Raw genomic sequence first — 20806 nt, 5'->3', positions numbered from 1 at the left:
TCACATTCATAACTCCGATTATGTGCTAGGTTCTACTGTAATATCTAATTTAGTATGAAGTCATTAAGGAAGCTAAATGGTTATAAACTTCTGCAACACCCTCAGCTTCTAGGATAGGGCTTGTCATATAGTTGATGCTCAATAAATGTCTATGGAATTGATTATTAGCCATTTCAGTCACCAAAACCTTGTTAGTTTATGGCCTTCCAAAATATAGCACCTAATCCGAAACCTCCCAGGTACCTATTTTTCTTGAATCCACTTTCCTTTCCTCACCAGTGCCTTTAGTTCTTCACAGTAGCCCATTTCTTTCTATGTTTCCCTTTTCCTCCCCCTCCATTCTTCATATTTCCTTCAGGCCACACAAATCCCCATGTACCTGATTTCCTCACCCCTGTGAGTCCCTACTCAATGATGGTAACTGTACAGCTTTCTCATTTTTGTCATTGGGCTATGTCCTAGAAGTTCACATGGGTTGCCTTTTTTTTTTTTTTAAAGATTTTATTTATTTATTTATTTATTTATTTATTTATTTATTTATTTGACAGAGAAAGAGAGAGAACAAGCAGGGGAAGCAATAGAGGGAGAGAGAGAAGCAGGCTCTCCACTGAGCAAGGAGCCCTATGGGGGGCTCAATCCCAGGACTCTGGGATCCTGACCTGAGTTGAATGCAAACAGCCAATTGAGCCACCCATGTGCCCTTGGGTTGTTTTTTTGTTTTTGTTTTTGTTTTAATGTTAAATTAGGAGGAGTTTCTAATTTTTTTACTTCGTTGTAAGTTTTTTCTATTTTGTGCTTCATACTAATGTTCTTAATTTTGGATTATACAGAAAAAAAGGGCCTACATGTTGTCAGATCCTCCCTGGTTCTTTACCTCAGAATTCCCTCTGTTCTTGCATTTAGGATCACTTAATGCCAATATGCTCTGTCTTATTTAGCACACTCACCTCTATTCCAGTCTCAGACCAATTTTTATATTCATGAGTGTTTTAAAGAACTCCAGCATTTCTTGTCTTTGCTACTTGATTAGCCCTTAGGTAAAAAGTTTTTCCTCTTTGGCGATATCAGTGTTTATTAATGAGTATAGTAGTCATATAAACTTTGAACAGCTGTGAAGTGGTAGGTCATTTAGAATGTGTGTTTAGCAACTGTGCCTATATTTTGGACTATTCGAAAATCCCTAACATGGATCATTATAAATAGTCAAACAGGATTCTGCCCTCCCCCAAGCAACTCACATGCCAAATTGAGCTGAAAACAACAAAGTTCTTTTCCTACAAGTGAATGGAACAGACGTGTTGACTTATCATAATTGAAGTAGAACAATAAAATTTTAATAAGAATTGGATAGTTTTTTTAAAAGGAAAAACCCTGTCCTACATTAAAATGCACGAAAACACTTTTCAGATACCCATGTGGAAAAATATAGAGGCTAATTTGTGTAAAAAGAATACCATTTGTCCTAAACAGATACATTCTAGATTATAAAGTGTTTAATTTTGTAGAGCTGTGCATTCGACATACTGTCCAAAAATGCATATAATAGTATCAACCTCATGAGTTAATTTTATTAAATGATTTAATATATGTATCATACTTAGAACAGTGCCTAGCAGTTTTACTTCATTATATTATTATTTTCTTTTTATATTACTTTTGATAGTCCATGAACAAATTCAAATACAGATAATTAGGAATTACAGCACCCAGGGTAGTAGAGTTTATTCAGACATTCAATAAATAGTGTTGACTGAATAAATTAACTGTAAGTACAGACATGCACTTTTTTAAGAACTCCAGACCTCAACACCTTTAAGTATAGGATTTAAAGGGGGGGGGCAAAGAGCACCTCACTTCTTGGTGAGACCACCAATTCCCTAACTTTTCCTCTCCTCCCAACATTCCCTTTTGCAAATTGTTAAACAGTCACAAGTAGACAACTAAGTTAAATTGATTATTCACCTTTTACCAAGCTTTCCTAAGTATACCATCAGGACTAATTTTATGCTCTATATCCTTTTACCCTTAGTCACCCCAAAAAGTCCAAACCTTCCAGATCACTCTTATTCATTTCCTTATCTGTGAGTGATTCTGCTATATGTCTAATCTGTTTTAAACTCCCATTTCTCTCTGACCTACCAGGGCCTTTCAGTCTGCCTTTTGGAACTCCCAATTCGTCATCAGCAAAATTTTCTTTATCCTCAGACTCTTCTTTGGTGGTTCACGCTTTTTTCCTCTCACAGACACCTGGCATTTCCCTGGTGATACTGTTGTGTTCTGTATCACTCACAAAAAGGGGAAATCTTATCTGTCTTCCTTGCTTATCATTGATATTTATGGGTGACTGTATCTCCTCTTTCTTTAAAAAAAAAATGTGTATGCCATCAGACAGTATTTTCTACTTCCCCACCTTTTTTAGTCATCTGCATTTCTTTCAGTCACTCCTACTCATTGATGATTTGATCACCTGGTTTACTATCTTTTCTCTGCCCGCTTTTTCTGTCATTATTCTTAGTGATTTTCAGTATCCTAGTGTGATCTATCCGAAATCTTGACTTCTCAATTCTTTGATATCCTTACCTCTAGGAATCTAGTCTTTTTCACTTGGGTGACCCCCTTTAATCATTACGTTTAAGAACTCATTACCATTGACCGTACCACTTAAAAAATCTCATTTGCAAGCATTTCAAATTATCTGACTAGCACTAACTTTCTTTTTAGCTCACTTCCCCTATTACAGTGATTTTTTTAAAAAATTTATCTTCTAAAGACCTTCAGCCCAACTTTCCGTTATCTGTTATTCCTTTCATGCTCTCACTTCCCTCCTTGCCTTGCTCAAATTCCTTGGTCCATGATTAAAAGTGCTGCTTTTCATTAACTCTGTTGCCCCTCTGTCACTTCATTGGTAAGATTCAACCTTGGTTAATTGCAACTCTGCCTCCTCCACACTGCTGCAAAGCTGCACAATAAATTTCCAGTACTCAATTCCTGGCCCTCATTCTCAGTTGATGGTCTTACTCTGTATTCCAGCCTGTTGACATGAATGATCCATCTGTGTTCCTACAGCTCACCCTTCACTTCTTCATCCCTTTGACTATTCAGGGACTTCTGAAATTCTCTCTTCTTCATTGCATTATCTGTCTTTCTCCCTCTACTGAATTATTCTCATCAGCATGTATACCTTCTATAATACCTCTCATTAAAACTACCAAAAAAAAAAATCCTCTTTTGGAGTGGATTGTCAAATCCGATGATCACTTCAAAGTTTTTGTTCTACCTGACCCCACAACAGCTTTTACGCAATTGATCGTTCCCTCCTTCAAATTCCTTTCTCCTTTTACTGTTGAACACTATCTTTCCGATATTCTCCCAGATTCCTTTGCAGTTTCCTCCTCTTTCTGCCACTAAACGTTAGAGTGCCTCAGGGCTCAGTCCTTGAACTTGTCTTTTTATACTCACATTTCAGGTGATTTCATCCACTCCTGTGCCTTTAAATAACATCAGTATTTGTATCTTTAGCCTGGAGCTAATCCCCATACACTAGACTTGTCTATCTAACTTCCTATTCAGTATCTCCGCTTAGATTAAGTATCTGAAAGTTAACATGTCGAAAACAAGTCTTTAGTTTTGTTGTTCTCCCCATCCTCGTCTTTCATCATCACTCACTGAGATGCTGAAGATAGAAACTCTTGGAATCGTTTTCTATTATTTTTTCCTATGGTCCACATCCAGTCTAACAGTAAATCCTATTGGCTCTATGTCCAGGATATATTATGATCTGACCACTTTTTACAATTTCCACAACTACTAGTTTAAATTACTTAATTTGTTGTCTGAACTGCCCCAGTAGACCTCTGACTGGTCTCCCTGTCTCCATTCTTTCAACAGCCTGTTCACCCATCAGCCGGCGTCATCCTTTCAGAATGTTAGTACCTTATTTTTAACCCTTCCATGGCTTCTGATCCAATTTATAATTCTTCTTAACCACAGACCAAAACACCTGTATGATCTTGCCCCGGCAGTACATCCAGTCATGTTTGCTACTGCTCCCTCACTTAACTCTACTCCAGCTATACTGGCCTTGTTCCTGTTCCTCAAATACATCAATTGTGGCCATTTAAGAGCCTTTATCTTGATGTTCTCTTCTCTCTGCCTGGAACATTCTTTCCCCTAGACATTCTCATGGTTCATTCCCTCACTGCCTTCAGACATCTCCTTATCTGTGCCTTTTCACAGGTCGTTCCAGGATTCTTATTTAAGGTTGTGCAGATACTCACTCCAAACATTACTCTGTGTTCTTACCTTTAAAAAACTGTTTCCTTATAGCATTCAATATTATCTGATACTTTATTATTATAAATATATTTATTTGAATTTCTTCCTTAGGCCTTCTGTGAAACATATCACACTTCATCTAGTGTTATTCTGCTCCTCTAGTTGGTGATTCTCTTCCTGTTTACCGCTCTAGGAAGAGAGATTCATGAGGAGGTGAGACAGAGAAGAGAGAAACCATTTCAATTTCCTTATTATTAGGATGACTGTGTAACTCATGGAAGAAACTGAAGTACTTTTGATGGAAGGAGAAAACTATTAATAATTGAAGTGGGACAACAGGCATAAATATAGACTTACCAGGCAAACAAAGGCATATGGCACATCATTTATAGCCATTTATATGCCGATTTTCCCCACCAGGCAGCAGGTCTAGTCACACCAAGACATCTCCACCTTGGACCATTCTGAATTGGCCTAACCTTCCTCTATACATGTTTCATACATTTAGACTCATGCGTAATGATAGTTGTATTTTGAAGTTTTAGATCAAATTTATATATTTTTCTTCATCTCTATGGAATGAAATTGGTTATATTCAGCAATATAATGCCTTCATATTAAACTAGAATATATAGAAAGTAGGGAGACAGTCCTCTTAAACTACTTTGGAAATGCTGACTTTGATAGGATAGCTTCTAGGAGAATAGTTAGAAATAGTCTCCTTTGGGTATTGGCTAACCAAGAAACCAAGGTTGGTATAAAAACTCTTTTGTAATGGTTGTGAGGTGCTGCCTGTTGGCACTGTTTAAGTGCCCACTCAAAAGGCCACTAAAGCTAAATGGTAAGATTGAGACCATGACTCAGATTTAGAAATTAATTGTTCACCTTTTCCCCTGAAGAATATTGTGGAATTTCTATATGTACCCACTAAAAATTTGTTCAAATGATGTTTAAGACCTAATCATTTGTACAGTAGGACACTTTAGAAAAGTATAGAGATGAAGATTAAACAAAAAATAACTGTTTACAATGGTTATATAAGCCTTTTTAAAAATACCAAATTGACCATAGTGTCCAGCAGTTGCACTCCTTGGTATTTACCCAGATGTGTTAGTATGTCAACATGAAAACCTGCATGCGTTTATAGCACCTTTATTTACGATTGTCAGAACTTGCAAGCAACCAAAATGTCTTTTAGTGGGTGAATGGATAAATAAAGTCTGATACATCCAGACAGAAGAATTTATTTATCCCTAAAAAGAAATGAAAAAACATTGGAGGAACCTTAAATATGTATTACCAAGTGAAAGAAGCCAATCTGAAAAGGCCACATACCCTGTCCTTCCAACTGTATGACGTTCTGGAAAAGGCAAAACTATGGAGACAGTACAAAGATCAGTGGTTGTCAAGGGTTAAGGAAGAATGATGATGAATAGGTAGAACACAGAGGACTTTCAGAACAGTGATACTACTCTGTATGATACTATATTGGTGGGTGAATGTCATTATAAATTTGTTACAACCCATAGAATGTCCAAGAGTGAACCCTGAACTGTGAACTTTGGATAAAGTGATGTGTCAGTGTAGGTTCATCATTTGCACAAATGTACCACTCTGGTGGTAGATGTTGATAGTGGGAAGGCTCTGCATGTGTGTGGGCATACGCTGTATAGGAGCTCTGTACTTTATGCTCAGTTTTGCTTTGAACCTAAAAACTGCTTTAAAAAAATAAAGCCTATTTAAAAAGTTAATATCTTAATGGAGATTAGATTAGCTCTAACTTAAAAAACTAAATAAATGAAATTTGTTTATCTCTTTATAAATAGGAAGTATGTTGTATTCATCTTTGTAGCTTCTATATAGTGTCATGATTGTTAGATGGCCCTTTTGTCAAGGGCAAATAGGTAAAAAGAGAAATTTCACAAGCTGCAGCTTATATATTTTTAATAAATTCAAACAAGTTTTAAAGTTAACCTTTTAAATAATGTGTTAATAACAGTGCTGAAAAAGTATCCACTTCTCATGGGGTCAGGATAAGAGATTCAGCCTTTGTAATATTTTGCCTGTATTTTCAAGCAGTGTGTGTTTTCATGAGATTTGTACTTCATACCTCTTATCAGAACTATAGTCAGTTTATTTCAGGTAATCAGTTGGTAATGATTTGTTTAATATTAGCTGCTGAACCATAAGCTTTATAAGAGCTGATAGTACAAGATGTGTATTTTCTTGTATCCCCAGAGCCTGGCATGGTGAATTGCACTTGATAAGTATTTGTTGACCTAATAAACAAATGTTTTATACTTGTTTATTTTCGTTTAATCTGATGCTGGCTATAAGGAAGTTTGGAGCTTCTGAATATGGTTTGGCCACTGTAAATTTCCCAAGACACTTTTATGTAGAACTATGGCTTAAAATTCTTTAAAAATTTTTTTAATTAAAAAAAGTCTACACTACAAGATTTTGTAAAATCATGTATATTTCAAAAGTAATCCAGAGCTCTTTGTGAAAAAATTAGGCATATGTATTCTTATACATATGAAGAATTTAAATTCTTATCGTTAAAATTTGACTTAGATTCATTTTCTTCAAAGATTTTTTTTTCTGTGTTATTCTTTGTACTTCCTGGCACTCTAATTTAGATTACATTTCAGTCCTCCATTTTTATATCAAAATTTAGAATTTTTATAAAGGTAAAAATAGTTGTTCAGACCATGTGGAGAACAGTACTCTACAATTATCACCTTATTTAACAAACTTTAAATAAACCAACTGATGTAATAATTTTACAGGCATATGCAAATCAATCAAAAAAGACTGGACCTATTTTGTGCAAGTATAAACCAACTGGCAATGACATCTGGAGGTAGTGGAATTTTAGGAAAGCCTAAACACAACTTCTTCTGCCTCTAGATAAATGTGTTTAAAAGATTTTTCTCCCTACCTCTTAAAAGGAGTCCTGCCTATTAATTCTTTATCCTTTAGTAAACCCCAATTTAATCCTATTTCTGAACAATAATTTTTAGTTTTTGTGAAATCTAAATTGTGGCTATTGATTCAGCCAGCTCTGGAGTGTGAAGCAGTTATTGTTATGACAGAATAGGACCAGTAGATTGCCTTACAGATTTTTTGTTGGTCTTGAGAGAAATAACTAGAGATTATAATCTGAGATTTGGATCAAAACAGATCTCAGCCTCATTTTTCTGTATTTAACTCTGACTGATCTTTGGTAGAACCACCTAATGTATCACAGTGTTATAAATTTGAAAAAGAAATCAGTTTGAAAGTATTTTGAAAGCTAGAGGTAAAACAAACAAGATGCATACCGATCTTAAGAATTAATTGCTTCATCTATACTAAATACCATAAGCAGGATTTTGGAGGGGGGTAGGAGTGGGAAGCAGAACAAAAATCATGTCATTTTAATCACTTTTCCCAACCTGGAAGGCTACATACAGTATAGAGCCTAAATTCTTTCAGTTATAAGAAAACTGCTTTATTTTATAGGCCTTTTTTGTAAAAAATATTTTAAAGAACTACAGATAAAACTTGATATTTCCATGTGTATTATTTTTTTTTACTCTCACTTCCATGATCTTATGGGAGGAGTTGCATATTTTTATTATCATAGATAAAGCATTGCAACAAAATTAAAGCAATTGTAATTAGTAAAAACTAGCCTGAGTATCATGAAGTCATTTTCTGTTTTCTTCACCAATCTGATCAGCCTTTTTTTCTTTTTTAAATCACCAAAGTGGGAGTCAGCACAAATCCAGCCTGCCACTTGTTTTTGTAAATAAAGTTTTATTGGAACACAGCTGTGTCTATTTGTGTATTGCCTATGGCTATTTTTAAGCTACTACAGCACAAAGTTGGGTAGTTGCAACACAGAAACAGGGCCCATAAAGTCTAAAATATGTATTATCTNTTGTGTATTGCCTATGGCTATTTTTAAGCTACTACAGCACAAAGTTGGGTAGTTGCAACACAGAAACAGCCCTTTTTAGAAAATGTTTGCCAATCCTTGAGCTAAGGACTGAAGAAGTATTCTGTTTCTTTTTGGGGTATTGTATATTGTCCTTGCAGTAAAATATGATAGTAACAGTAAGGACAAAATAACTCTTTATGAAGTATTTTAAAAAGACAGTGTAGCATACTGGTAGAACAAACTGTCTTTAGAGGATGGTGGCCTGAGTTTAAATCTCCTTTCTGCCATGTACAAGCTGTAGCACTTTAAATAAATACACCTAAATTCTCTGAGTCTCTTTCCTCCACCTGTAGAAAATAGGGATGAAAGTGTTACCTGCATCAAGATTTTGTGAGAATTAAATGAGACAGTACAAGCAAAGCCCTAATAATACCTGATAATCATCATGATTACCATCTTCATCACTACCATTATCATTAGTTCCACAAAATAGTCTGTTTTTTTAAGTGAGGAATCGAAAGGTAAGAGAAGCAATCTAATAGAAGGATAAAAAAATTGTGTTTTAGCCAGAGGTAAACTTGACAGGGTCCAGCCAGGAAAACAGGAACTACAGCAGTTATTTTAACAGAATGTAATATTGGGGGGAGGGGGGGCTTAAAAGACAATTGGAGAACTGAAAAGGAAAAATGAGAACACCAAAGTAAAACAGGTAGTAACCACAGGAAGCAGCTGCCATATGTGGTAGGGACCTAGGAACAAGTTGAAATTAGAACCTAGAAGTTTGGAAGATGGGCACCATAGCTTTTGAATATAAGCTGTCAGTAAGAAATACTTCCTAATATAATTTTAAAAAGAGAAGAGGGGCACCTGGCTAGCTCAGTTGGAAGAGCGTGCAACTTTTGATGTTGGGTGGTGAGTTTGAGCCCCACGTTGGTTGTAGAGATTACTTAAAAATAAAATCTTAAAAAAAAGAGGAAAATTTATTGAGCAAATATACTTGAGCAAGACATGTTTATTTTCAAGTAGGACATTATTAGGCAATTAGCTATTGCTAGATAAAGAAAAATATGAAACTGGCAATTCTTTGGCATTTTTATATTTTTGAGACTTATGTCCTAAGTTCGTCATATGATGGAACATCTTGAACACCTTCTGATTGGTAGTGGCTACCCAAGCACACAGAAAAATCTTTTAGCAATATCTGCTATGCATATTTGATATTTGAATAAAGTCATGAAAGAAGTAATGGAATTGAGCCATGTAAATATCTAGGGCAAGAGCATTCTAGGCATAGAAATAGTAAATAAAAGACTGAGACCAGAACATGTTTAGGGTATTTGGAGAATAGCAGGGAGGTCAGTATGGCTGAAACAGTAAGTGGTAGGAGAATAGTAGAAAGGCAACAGGGGCTGGAATCGTTAGGGACTTGTAGAAGAATGAATAGAATAGGGTGAATGCATGATTACTAGGAAGCATTGAGGGCCCATTTTATATTTGTTATCATGAAGTCCATGGCTGTGCAGGTTTCTTTAACCATATTCTGGTTTGAAAATCAGGTTAAAGTATATTGCAGTTTGTAGTTTCACACCTACTTGTTAATTATGTAACCATCTCTTTAAATCCAAGTTGAAGGTCTCTTTACTTTAAATTTTTGTGTTGTTGACTCATCCTTCTACCAGTACAAAGTGACGAGCTGAATGCTGATAGAATACCATCTTTTCATAATAAAAAGAATGATAAACTTTAACTCAGTATCATGAATCTTGCAAGCAAGAATAGATTCATGAACTAGGTGATCTGTCTGTGTGAAGTAACAAATTTGTACCCATGTTTCTATAATAGGATTATTAATCCCTAGATCTATTTTCTGATCTCCCCTTTGTTATTTTAAAATCGAAACTTTGTAATTTAATACTGTTAGTGATTTGTTTTAAAATGTACCTGGTTTATTGGGGCGCCTGGGTGGCACAGCGGTTAAGCGTCTGCCTTTGGCTCAGGGCGTGATCCCGGCGTTAATGGGATCGAGCCCCACATCAGGCTCCTCTGCTATGAACCTGCTTCTTCCTCTCCCACTCCCCCTGCTTGTGTTCCCTCTCTCGCTGGCTGTCTCTATCTCTGTCAAATAAATAAATAAATAAAAATCTAAAAAAAAAAAATTTTTAAATGTACCTGGTTTATTGATGTTTGCTTCTGAGATAATTATGACATGGATGTCACATGCAGCTGGTTCAAATAACATTTTCCCCCCTGCACCAGTTTATGTTGAAGCTGTTTACAATAGCTGTGGCCCAAAAAAAGTCACCTGAATCAAATAGAGTCAGATTTAAGTAATGAAAAAAAACTTTATTCTGAAGGTACTAGATTCCTGTTGAGTATAGTGATTACCAAGCAGAGTTTTGATAAATGTACTGTGATGTATTTTATTCTTCTATAAACATGCAGAAGGCTTGCCGGATTTTTTTCTGTTTTCTACCCCCTTCTTAAATAGCTTCTTTGACATATGATCAGAGAAACGTATCTCATTGCTGCGTAGTAGATACAGAGGAACTTGGACTAAGAATATTAACTATGCCATACAAAACCAAAATAAGGTACTTACTGACCAACAGTGGCACAAGAGTAATGACTTTTCCACGTTATCTAAGATATTAACAAAAAATGTGCTAATTCATGTATTTCATTTTCCCTAAATGTGGCATAAATTTATTTAGACCTTATTGAATCTTTGTATATATTCTAAGCTCAGTTTACCTCGTTCATATAACATGTTAATGTAAGGTACAATTATAAATTATCCTGTAGTATGATTTCAGTTATCTTTCTTCAGAGTTTCATCTTATGCTATGAAAATCGTTTTAATATTTTAGTGAGAAAACATTAAAAAATATATTTAGATAGCTTTGCAAATCTTCTATGCTTGGGTCTAACTATGATGCAAAAGATCATTTTTAGTAGCCATCGTGGGTGTTATTCTTAATAGTCCTTCCTAACTCCCAGTTTCCCGTTAGTCACCAGATAACACTAGTTGTACAGTCAAAATCTATCTTGATTTGACTACTCATGTCCATTTTCACCAAGCCATTGATGACCTCTCGAGAATCTGGATTATCACAGCAGCCTAATTGTCCTTTCTGTCTCTTCCTGTATCAGTCAGGATTCATATGCACATATAAGAACCTCTTGAGCTATTTTAAGCAGAATGCAATTTAATAAATGTGGGCTCACTCAGTATACATTCCTGAATGTATCCTGAATTGGTTACTACACCTGGATTGGTTATCAGCTGTGACTAGGAAATTGTGTGTGTTGATATGTTGTTTGTTTTTGAAGAGTTTCTCAGCAGTATTTGCCTTCTTAAGAGGCCAGGGGCATTTATTGTTGCATGAATAGTGATGAAAGAGGGTGGTTCATAGTCATAAATGTTGATGTACGGTATAAATTATGCACGTGACTGTACCTAATAAGGCTTCAGACCACTTTAATGAAAATCTGTTATATTTTAAAAGCTGATTTCATAATTTTAAGATTTACATTGAATTTAAAATGTAAAACTATGAAGAAATTTAATGAGAATGTCTAAAAATGATTGTTAAAACACTTTCCCAAAAGCTGTCAATTTCATACTGTCATAGAAAAAGTACTTTTAAAATATGTACAATCCAATTACTTTACAGAAATTTACAATTTTCTGCAATGTTCTTTGAGACACTGTTAATATTATAGCCTCTGTTGTCATGGAAACAAGTCTCTGAAGGCAGCCTCAGAGGCTAATGATTCCATGGTGTTGCTATGGATAGAAACAACTGAGACTGTTGTTAGTCACATGGTCATGATTTAAAAAAAAAAAAAAAAAAACCTCTTTGGAGCTGATCTTATTGAGTGATACAAATGGAGCAGGAAAAGGATGATGGTATAATAGTTACCATTGCCTGATGAAATATGTATATAAGATTTTTCAAGTTAAAAATGCTTACGCTGAATTTCTCCTTTTCTGTAATAACTCAAATATAATGGTTAATGTATTTTACTGTCTCATTGTTTACATTAGAATCTAAAGCATGACATTTTCCATTTTAGAATCTTCTACAACACCCCAGAATTTTACCCTGCTCTAAATTCTGCGCTTAAAATATCCTCTTACCTTTTTTATTTTACTCTATTATCAGATTTAACATCTATGCTGTTCTGCATCACTCAGCCTTCATTTGATTATCTCTTATTTGTTTAGGGCTGTATTTTCGTTTCAGATGGACTAAATGAATTATTTTGTTGTTCTGTAATTCTTCGTTACCTGAATTGGTTATCAGCTATGGCTAGGAAATTGTATGTATTGATATGTTACTTGTTTTCGAAGACTTTCTCAACAGGATTCGCCTTTCTTAAGAAACTGGCAGAAGCGTATGTTCTTTTTCAAAGTACTTGTTCATTGCCCTTTAGAGAGTCGGGTGGATTAAGATGGCGTAAGTTGTTTTAGGATTTTTTTAAAATGGTATTCAGGTCCTTATCTAAAGGAGATAGCTTTAGAAGAGGCTTAGAGCCAAGGTTACAGTGAGGTTTAAACGTAATAAATATTAAAGGATTTATAGTTTATCATAAAGGGTTATGAAGAGCAGCTGCCTAGTGGAGGAAATTTTTGTGCTTGACCTTGAAATTTGACATAAGCATTTAGCTCTTTCTTATTTTTATGTTAAAGTAGATTATTAATCAGCTAATATCTGACCCCACTAAAGAGGCATAAGGAAACTTTAGAGGTGATAGCTGTATCGGTTACCTTAATTGCGATGGTTTCACAGGTGCATGCATATGTCCAAAGTCATGAAGTTGTTTACATTAAATAGGTGAAGTTTTTTGAATATCAGTTATACTTTAATAGAGCTGTTTAAAAAAAAGCCCGAAGTTATAAAAAATAATGATAAACTTTAGACTTTTTTTTCTTTGATACTTTGGATGACTGCAGCAGTTATTTTGTAGCGTATCGGTCAATTTGGGTTTGTCTGATGTTCAGTGACTGGATTCAAGTTATGCATCTTCGATTGGAATTTCTTAGAAATGATATGTTTTTATTATATCCTACCAGGTAGAATGATTTTGATTTGTCCCATACTTGGTAATGTTAACTTTAAGATGGTATCTGCTAGATTTCTTCACTGTAATTAATAAATGTTTTTAAAAAAGAGAAGTGGTGGAGTGGGTCCATGTTCATCTACTAGAATGAAGTGGAAGGTTCATTCAGCAGCAGTGGAATTTTTACATCTGTTGATGTTTTTTGAATGTATTATTTCTGTGATGGTTGCCAAATGATGATTTTATAACTCTAGAATTTCTCTACATCTTTTAGTTGGCATTCTACTATTAGGAAATGCTTTCTGTACTCTTCATTTATTTTTATAATTATTAAACCAATATGGACTCTTGGAATCCTGTTTTTATTCAGTGTATGCCATTGTTATCTTTATTTTGAATCTCAAATTGTTCCCAGCCTGACTGGTGAAAACCCTTCAAGCTAACTCCTGTGTCTTTTGTCCTACCCTCGTTATTCCTTGAGCACTTCTATATTTTCTGGCACAGCAGGTTGTTCTAGAATTGTATTGTACTTGCTAAGCTCTAGCACTGAAATTCAAGCCATTTCTCCAAAGACTCTTGTTTATTTTTTTATTTGAGAATGGGTATTTAGAAATCATGATCTGAGTGCTGGGTGTGTTCATGCTATTGGTGTGTTACTGCCCCCAGATCATCTTTGTGGGCAGAGCTAGGGAATATATGTACATATAATTTATGTACATTCCTGTCTGTATTCCTATGTCTATATATATTGAAAATCATGCATTCATACTAATACCTCCAGTTCTGTTCTAGAACCTTAGGTATCATGCTAATTTTTTCCCTTTCCATATTTGTAACTCCTTTCTCTGACATGAGGAATCTTGTTTCCATTATCCTTTGTATATGTATTTATTAGATCAAAATCTCCTGTATGTATGCAGTCTCCCATCACTGCTCCTCTTGGTGGGACACCCTCCTTACTCTGCCCAAGCTCCAGCAGATCCCCTTTTTACTCCACTGAGGTCCCTACACTTCATGCCAGATGACTCCTACTGCCACATTTAGGTTCCAGCAAAACACATCAGGCTGCTGCCACTGCTCTGCCCATATGGACACCCTCCTTACCCTGTTCAGGCTCCAAGCACCCTGTGCTAAACTTCTGCCACCCCTCTACTCCCTGCATACAGACGCTGTCCTCACCCTGCTTGGCTTCAACAATCTGTACCTTCCTGTTAAAGAAGACTTTACCTACACCAAGGTCATGATGATATTCTGTCATTATTATTTTCTAGAAATCTAATTTTTGTACTTCTCTCAATTGTGTTAGCAAACAGTCTGCAATTAATCTTTAGTATTGTGTAAGGTAGAGATGGGATTCATTTCATTTTTTTTTTTTTNTTTATTTATTTATTTGACAGAGATAGAGACAGCCAGCGAGAGAGGGAACACAAGCAGGGGGAGTGGGAGAGGAAGAAGCAGGCTCACTGCAGAGGAGCCTGATGTGGGGCTCGATCCCATAATGCCGGGATCATGCCCTGAGCCGAAGGCAGACGCTTAACCGCTCTGCCACCCAGGCGCCCCTCATTTCATTTTCTGTATGTATACCCAGTTGATCAAGTGGCAGTTCTTTTAAAAGTATCTTTTTCTCACACTTTGTTGTAAATCAGGAGTCAGAGCCTCTGGGTTTTCAAACATTTTAAAAAGTGATATAAGTATTAGACTGAAAGTTGGTTAGCATTTAAGTGATGCATTTTAAACTCATAATATGGAGTTTAAATTTTTTTTTTTATGGAAACGATATATAATTAGTGACTAGAGTCCCAACCAGAACTACAGGGGCTTTATTGACTTACAGACTGTTCTTACAAATGATTTTTAATTGTTGTGTAATATTTAATCTTATGTAATTATCATTAATTGTTGTGTAATATTTAATCTTATGTAATTATCATTATTTATGAACTTAACCTTTCCAGCACCTTTGGATGTTTAGGATATTCCACATTTCCCCAAGTATGAACAATGGTCAATAGAATGTATTAAGATTCTTAGAATATTTGTTTTTTAAATTATGGATTTCTAGAATTAAGTCTAAGAGCTCAGACATTTTTAAGGCTGTAGATAATTACTACTAAATTGCTTTTCTTAAAGTTTGTATGAATTTATATATCCAACAACAGGAAAGGACCTGTTTCCATGCATTAAAATTTGCTTTGAGTTTTTTTATTGTGGTAAAATATATCTAACATAAAATTTGTCATTTTAACTTTTTTTAATGTATAATTCTGTGGCATTAATTGCATTCACAGTGTTGCAACCATCACTATTAGGTTTCCAGAACCTTTTCATCACCTCTCATAGGCTCTGTGACCATTAAGTGAAAACTTCCCATGCTCTTCCCTCTAACCTGGTAACTTCTATTCTACTTTCTATCTCTATGAATATACCTATTCTAAATAATTCATATAAGTGGAATCATACAAAATTGTCCTTTTGTGTCTGGTTCATTTCACTTGAAAACATAATGTTTTCAATATACATCTGTGTTGTACCATGTGTCAGAATTTCATTCCTCTTTATGACCGAATAATATTCATATATGTATATACCACATTTTGTTTATCCATTTGTCTGTTGATGGACACTTGGGTTGTTTCTACCTTTTTGGGTGTTGTGAATAATGCATCGCTGAACATTGTGATGTAAAGTATCCAAGTCCCTGTTTTCAGTTCTTTTGAGTATATATACTTAGGAATAGAATTGCTGGGTTAAATGGTAATACTGTGGTTAGCTTTTTTGAAGAACCATCCAACTGTTTTCCACAGCAGCTTACACCATTTTCCATTCCTACCGACAGTTTTTGAGGATTTGTTTCTTCTCATTGTCACCAAGGCTTCTTTGTTTTTGTTTTTCTTTTTTTATTACAGCGTCCTAGTAAGTGTGAAGTGATATATTGTTGTAACTTTGATCTGCATTTCTCTAATTTGTTGAGTATCTTTTCATGTGCTTATTGGCTATTTGTATATCTCCTTTGGAGAAATGACTACTCAAGTCCTTTGCCCATTTTTTTAATTCTCTTTTTGTTGTTGAGTTGTAAAAGTTATTTATGTATTCTGGCTATTAAAGCCTCATCAGATGTATGACTTGCAAACATTTACTCCCATTTTGTAGGTTGTCTTTGCACTTTCTTGATAATGTCCTTTGGTGCACAAAATATTTCATTCTGATGAAGTCCAGTTCATTTATTCTTGTCACTTATACTTTTGACATATTTAAGAATCCACTGTCGGATCCAAGGTCATGAAGATTTACCCCTATGTTTTCTGGTTTTATGAGTTATAGTATTTATAATTCAGTTGTTGATTAATTTCTGATTGAGTTTTGTGTATGATGTGAGAGTGATATAACTTCATTTTTTGGCGTGTGGCTATCCAGTTGTCCCAGCACCATTGTTGGAGAGAACCCATACGTATTTGATAAATTTTGATTGATTGATTTGATAGACCAAGAAGGTCAACGTTGTAATTTTAATTTGTATTTCTTTGTTAGGAAAAGCATAGTTTGGATTTCAGCAAAGTTGTCCTTCCTGTTTTAAGTCTCTTTTAATGCACCTTGTTCTGTTATCAGTCTGATTTTAATGTTTTTCTTATACATGTAGAACGTGTTATTGGTATAGTAAATGTTTATGAATTAATCCAATTTACAAGGATTAGGACAAGCTACAAAATACCTCTTGTCTTACATTTACATCTTTGTAAAATTAATTTAATCAAGCCAGATAGAGTAGCAAATAAAATATCAAAGCCTCTTAGTTTATGTCACTAGAGTTCCTCTTTGTTAATTTTTTCCAGAATATGTTGGCACATAATAGTTACTCAATGAATGTTAGTTGAATTAATGACTTTAAAGGCAGTTGTTTTAAAAGATTTAATTATTTATTTGAGAGACAGAGCAAGGGCACAGGGGGAGGGAGACGAAGGGAGAGGGAGGGAGAAACCTAAGCAGACACCGTGGTGAGCGCAGGGCTTGATCCCACAAGGCTGAGATCACCACCTGAGTCGGCTCTTAAGTGATTGAGCTACCCAGACACCCTCTTAAAGGCCATTTTAAGGCAGGTTATTGCAGTTCTTGATAGTAGAGGTCAATAGCATAGATTTTAGAAAGTGATATAGATTTAAGTCCTTTGAATCGTTTGTGAATTTCTAAGCCCCAGTTGCCTGCCTGATGGGCTAATAAAATTGCTTTTGACTCCTTGAATGCAAGGAGGAAAGTAGTCAAATATATTCTTAATGCTGGAAAAATACTTTGTAGTCTTTGAAATGAGTTTTTTGTCTCCTAGAGGAGAAAATTCTAAGTCATTATCTTTCATTATTTTCATTGAAACATCTAAAAAGTAGTCACTCATTTTGCAGTTATTAAAATTATTATTAGTGGTGTAATGATTTCTAAAATAATTTCTGAAGAGCATTTTCTCATTTAATTTGAAGTAACATTAATATTTTACCTATTTCTCAGTTATTTCTGAAAACTATAATTTATGACAAAATTTTCTGTTATGTGTTTTTCTTTTATTTTGGTATTTTTCCTGATTTTTTGTCGTTGATGATTTTTAGCCAACAGAAGCTGTACCTCCCTCTTCTCCCACTGTCCCTGTGATCCCTGTCCTGCCAGTCCCTGCAGAGAATACTGTCATCCTACCCACCATACCACAGGTTTTTATTAGTTTCTTTTTTCTTTATAAAAATTTCATTTGCTTTTAATGTTTCATTTGTATTCTTTTCAAACTGTTTTAACTATTTCTTTGTTAGATTTAGTCATTCATTTTGGACTTCAACTGGTGTTTTTAGGGAATTAAATATTTGGGATTTAATATAAAATGGGTTCAATATGTGCCTTTTTTTAGGTTAACTATGAAATAGGACACATTCTAAACTTTGTAATATTGAACCTCCTTAGACTTGTATGCATTTTGTACTTATAAATTTGTTTAAATCAGTTTTTATTTGCTTTAGGAAATTTTATTTTCTTAAGATAAAAATTATTATCCTCATATTCTACTGGATGTGTCATTCATATAGCTTTTTGTTTCCCATATATATTTATCTTCTTTGGAAATATTTGTTTTTCTATCATTTGGTTAAATAACATTCACATTTATTAGTTAAAAATAAGAGCCCATATGTGTAAAGTATATGGGAATTCTTTGTGCTATCTTCGCAACTTTTCTGTAAATCTAAAATTATTCCAATAAAAGTTTATTTTTAAAAAGGTAATGTTTGTGTACACACACACACACACACACACACACACACAGTGGAATATTACTCAGCCATAAAAGAATGAAATCTTGCCATTTGCAGTAATGTGGTTGGAACTAGAGTGTATTATGCTAAGCAAAATAAGTCAGAGAAAGACAAACACCGTATGATTTCACTCATACGTGGAATTTATGAAACAAAACAGATGAACATATGGGGGGTGGGAAAGAGAGGGAAACAAACCTTAAGAGACTCTTAAAGATGGAGAACAAACAGGGCTGATGGAAGGAGATGGGGATTGGGCTGGATGGGTGATGAGTATTAAGGGCAGCACTTGTTATGATGAGCAGTGGGTATTGTATGTGAGTGGTGAATCACTGAATTTTACTCCTGAAACCAACATTGTATTGTATGTTAACTAACTAGAATTTAAATAAAAATTTGAAAATAAAATAAAAAGATAACATATGACAGTCAAAAAATAAAATGAAATGCTAGACAGATGTTAGAGAATATGAACTTTTTTAGCTTCAGAGCTTCAGTAGTTCAAGGGATGACTTATTAAGACACTAACTATCCTATCAACTAAGTCATCTAAAGTCAAAATAATGATAGTAGTATTGCATATAGTAACTCAGATCTCTATTGTAAACAACCTCAATCTCATTTAAAGTATAAATAAATGCATCTTTGGCTATTTTTATCATTACTGATCTGTGCATAAAATCTAGATAAAAATAGTATGCTTATTGTGTAAGTTCCATTGGGAGTAATATGAGATATCAATTGTGATTATTTGTCGCAGTGCCCTTCCCCTCTCCTAAAAAATGAAAATCAATAGGAACATTATGCAAAATAGGATTCTAGGGGAGATTACAGATACTACACCAAGACTTTGGTCTGTGTTATTATGTTACTACTTATACATAATCTTTTACTCTATGAAAATCATTAAAAGTTAAATCATTGTAAATGATGGAATAGATAAATTCAGATGGATTTTTTCCTCTGTGTTGCAAAGAAGAAATTGAATTTATAAATAAAATATAATTCTAAGCAAGCAGCCTATGTGTCATGTAATATTGTAATAATATAACATCTCTCCAAGCATCTAGGATTTAGTAATACAATATTTTTTTAAAGTAGGGGATTTGGAAGTTTATTTTACTCTTGTCACTTCAATTCATCTTTTGATGTTAAAGTAGTTTCCTAAAATCCTTTGAAATTTTGTAGTATTTTCTGTTCTTATATTCCATGAGGAACCTGTCCTTTCCTGCTCAAAGATCTCTGACTTATTTACTCCAGGTGTCCCTAACGACATCACACTATATTTGGAAATTGTTGAGACATTACATAGCCCTGTAGTTATAAATGAGAGGTCTTAGAGGCAGATTGATCTGGTTTGGAATTCCAGTCCTACCACTTTACCAGCTGTGTAACTCTGAGCGGTTTTCTGAACCACACTGAGCTTCTGTTTACTCATCTGTTAATACTGAAGATGATAGTAGTACTAGCTTGAGGTGTTGTTGGAGGAATAATAACGTACGTGCAGCTGGCACATGATCTTGGCTGTTCATGTTATTAGTGTTACCTCATATTTCTTTGAGACAGTAAACCAGGGAACAAGTTAGAAAAACAAACGAGGATATGTGCACAAGAGAAAGGCTTATTTATTCTACTTTGGCTCATTCTAAGTTTTAAATACACTATGAAAAGTCCATGTAGGGTAGATTAATCATGTATGTTGTATAATGCGAAGAGCCTGTAGGTGTGCCTCATTTTTCCAGAATCAGTGTGTTCCTGATTAATCAAGTATAATATGGACTTTATAAGAATTAGTATACCTGATTAAAATGTCCTCAAATAAATTTGAAAGCTATGCTTAGTCAATAACACAATTTTTAACATTTTAAATGGAAATAATTTTTCTTCTAAAGATCTACTACTTTACATTTTAGATGCATCAGGATATAATAGATATAGAAGTAGAAGACACAAGATTTGGAGTCTAGTCCTACCTTTGCAATTCAAATAAGTTACTTAACCTCTGTATTTTATACTCCCTTCATCTATTAAAATGGGGGATAATGCCTCCCTGACTACTTTAAAATGAGTTTGAGGATTAGGCAAGTTAGATAGACAGAAAGCCTGATTATAAACTGTGTGTGTATGGTTTAATTATTTGTAGAAGTTTTGTACTTTTCAGAGTACTTTTATATTGATCTTTTAAATTTTTGAAAGCTTTTCCACAATAGGAATTATTACACTTATTATGCATAGTGATACAGAAGGCCTAATGATAATG

General features: G+C 34.4%; 1 protein-coding gene across 10 annotated transcripts in view; it reads left to right on the top strand.

Moving 5' to 3' along the window:
* DLG1 (discs large MAGUK scaffold protein 1) overlaps positions 1 to 20806 on the top strand; it is a 1062265-nt gene that overhangs the window by 927900 nt on the left and 113559 nt on the right. For 7 of the 10 annotated variants that reach the window (XM_034660398.1, XM_034660414.1, XM_034660407.1 and 4 more), the window contains one exon: positions 17857 to 17955. The exons of the other annotated variants lie outside the window; for them this stretch is intronic. In XM_034660398.1, the coding sequence (XP_034516289.1) occupies positions 17857 to 17955 (99 nt within the window). The remainder of the gene's footprint in view (positions 1 to 17856; positions 17956 to 20806) is intronic. 10 annotated transcript variants of the gene reach the window in all.

The sequence above is a fragment of the Ailuropoda melanoleuca genome, chromosome 1, assembly GCF_002007445.2.
Source record: "Ailuropoda melanoleuca isolate Jingjing chromosome 1, ASM200744v2, whole genome shotgun sequence".
NCBI lineage: Eukaryota > Metazoa > Chordata > Mammalia > Carnivora > Ursidae > Ailuropoda > Ailuropoda melanoleuca.
This window is presented reverse-complemented; position numbering and strand designations above follow the sequence as displayed.